Source organism: Chelonoidis abingdonii, chromosome 17 (assembly GCF_003597395.2).
Source record: "Chelonoidis abingdonii isolate Lonesome George chromosome 17, CheloAbing_2.0, whole genome shotgun sequence".
NCBI lineage: Eukaryota > Metazoa > Chordata > Testudines > Testudinidae > Chelonoidis > Chelonoidis abingdonii.
In genome coordinates this window covers 40,650,714-40,653,207 of record NC_133785.1, presented here as the reverse complement: position 1 = coordinate 40,653,207, position 2,494 = coordinate 40,650,714, and the positions used below count along the sequence as shown (strand labels likewise).

The window sequence follows — 2,494 nt, the reverse complement described above, 5'->3', positions numbered from 1 at the left end:
GGGTGATGGGGTCCAGTGATGGCTCTGGTACCAAGGCTGCAGGCTCCGATGCCCGGGTGATGGGCTCCAGTGATGGCTCCGATATCAAGGCTGCAGGCTCTGATGCCGGGGTGATGGGGTCCAGTGATGGCTCTGGTACCAAGGCTGCAGGCTCCGATGCCCGGGTGATGGGGTCCAGTGATGGCTCTGGTACCAAGGCTGCAGGCTCCGATGCCCGGGTGATGGGCTCCAGTGATGGCTCCGGTACCAAGGCTGCAGACTCTGATGCCGGGGTGATGGGCTCCAGTGATGGTTCCGGTACCAAGGCTGCAGGCTCCGATGCCTGGGTGATGGGCTCCAGCGTGAGCACTGACACTGGCACTGATGCGGAGGCCGTGGGGTCAGACACCAGGAGCCTCCTTTTGCCCACCGCGATCTTGGCGCTGTGCCCAGAAGCCGTGTTCCAGGGCCCCGAGGCCGAGCCGTACATGCATTTCCTGAGGAGTCACCCCTGCTACGCCGCTGTCCCCACCAGCTCCAAGCTGCTGGTGTTCGACACCACGCTGCAGGTGAGCCCTGAGGGGCTGGGTCATGGGGCTGGCCTGGGTGTTAGGGACTAGGGGCAGGCGGGGCAAGGGGCCCTGGGCTGCAGCTGGACCGATCCCTCTCTCCATCCCAAGCAGCCCTGGAGCCCCGTGAGGCAGGGTGGGGGCGAATGGGGACTGCCCCGTCGTCCCCCCCCGGTGGTCTCACAGCCCCTCTGCTCGGCTTGCAGATGAAGAAGGCCTTCCTGGCGCTGGTGGCCAACGGGGTGCGGGCCGCCCCCCTCTGGGACAGCAAGCAACAGTGCTTTGTGGGTGAGTGTCGTGGGGGGCAGCGAGGCCGTGCGAGGCAGCCTCAGCTAGTCGCGATGGCACAGAACGGGAGGGCTGAATCATGGGCCTTGCGCTGGGATGCCCAAGCCTTGCTGGATCCGCAGGGATCTCAGCGACACCCACCCCCACGATGCCCAGCATGGTGTGGATGCCGCCCCAGTGCTCCAGGACACTATTGGCACCGGCCTGGGTTACTCCTGGCCCAGTTCCACCACCCCTCTCTGCTTGGCCTGGCGCCCATGGAGCCAGCGGCGCTGTGGCCACCAGCAAGTGACCTGCTGAATTTGTTCACCCCTTGTAGGCTGGCACCCAAGTGGCCCCGGTTTCTGGCTCAGTGGAGAGGCCAAGCTGTGAATGGGCCGTGGGGCCCAGCTGCCTCTTACTGTGGGAGTGGGTAGGGGCGCCGTGCCACGGGGCGCTGCATGGGGAGCTGAGGGTGCCGCTGCCCAGCTGGAGCGCACCCTGGGGGCAGATGGCTTTGCCCAGCAGGGCTGTGAAGCCAGCAGCTGGGGAATGGCCCTCGTGCCCCCAACCAGCTGCCCCCACTGACCCTGTCTGTCTCTCCCGGCAGGGATGCTGACCATCACGGACTTCATCAACATCCTGCACCGCTACTACCGGTCCCCGCTGGTGAGCTGGCCAGGCCCTGCCCTCCTGGGGGCGGCTCCCCCCCAGATCAGACTCCCCCAGCAGGCAGGGAGGGGCTCAGGAGCCGCTTGTGGGGCGGAAAGAGGGGCAGGCAGGACGCTACACCGCTGGGCCTGTGCTGGGGCCATTGAGCTCCTGGTATGGGGAGCAGGGGGGAGCCGGGAGGAGACCCCGTCAGCAGCTGGCCCAGTGTTAGTGCGAGAGGCAGAGCGTGGCCCCTGGGCAGAGCTGGCCGGCTGGGGCCACGTCCGTCCTGCTGCCAGCCACGGGAGGAGACAGGACGCCGGCCTAGATGGGCCCATGGGCAGAACCGCTCTGGCAGACCCTGCGTACGTCCTGCCTCTGGAATCTGCCACCCTGGCGTGCCGTGTGGCGCCGGCAGAGCCGGTGGGGCCCGAACGGCCATCTGACACCAAGGGGGGCCGTGTTGCCTCCCCACTGAAGTCCCCCTTGGGAGTTGTGCAGCCAATGGCAGCCCCTGACCAGAGGCAGCTCCCCAGCAGCCCCCCAACAGGTCCCCCTTTGCACCTGTCCTGGGCACCTGCCTCATCCCCTTTCCCTGCCCTGCAGGTGCAGATCTACGAGCTGGAGGAGCACAAGATCGAGACCTGGCGAGGTAGGTTGTGGGGGGCAGGGAAGGTGGGTGAAGGTGCAGGGGTCTGTGGGGGTGTGACGGAGCAGGGAGGATTTGACCTGGGAAGGTTGCAGGGGAGTTACATTGTCACGGAGTCCCCGGGTGATGCTCTGGAACTGCTCCCCACGTTCTGCATCGAATAAACCTCTGTTTGCTGGCTAAGAGTCACGTCTGACCGCAAAGTGCGGGTTGCAGAACCCTGTGCTTTCCCCACGCCCGCTGGTGGGTCCGCTGTGGAAGCGCCGGAGGGGCGAGGATGGCTAATGCTCCAAGGAGAAGACCAGGAGGTTGAGAGCCGTGTGAGCTTCTTGCCCTACAAGTCGCCCAAGGGAAGGAGTCTCCAAAGTCCTGCTCTTAA

The 2,494-nt window shown here is 65.9% G+C and overlaps 1 protein-coding gene across 1 annotated transcript in view; it reads left to right on the top strand.

Annotated features, from left to right (window-relative positions):
- Positions 1 to 2,494, top strand: part of LAMB2 (laminin subunit beta 2) — a 133,804-nt gene that overhangs the window by 130,370 nt on the left and 940 nt on the right. Inside the window, 2 exon segments of the mRNA XM_075073333.1 lie at positions 17 to 503; positions 2,073 to 2,141. Of these exon segments, the coding sequence (XP_074929434.1) occupies positions 17 to 503; positions 2,073 to 2,141 (556 nt within the window).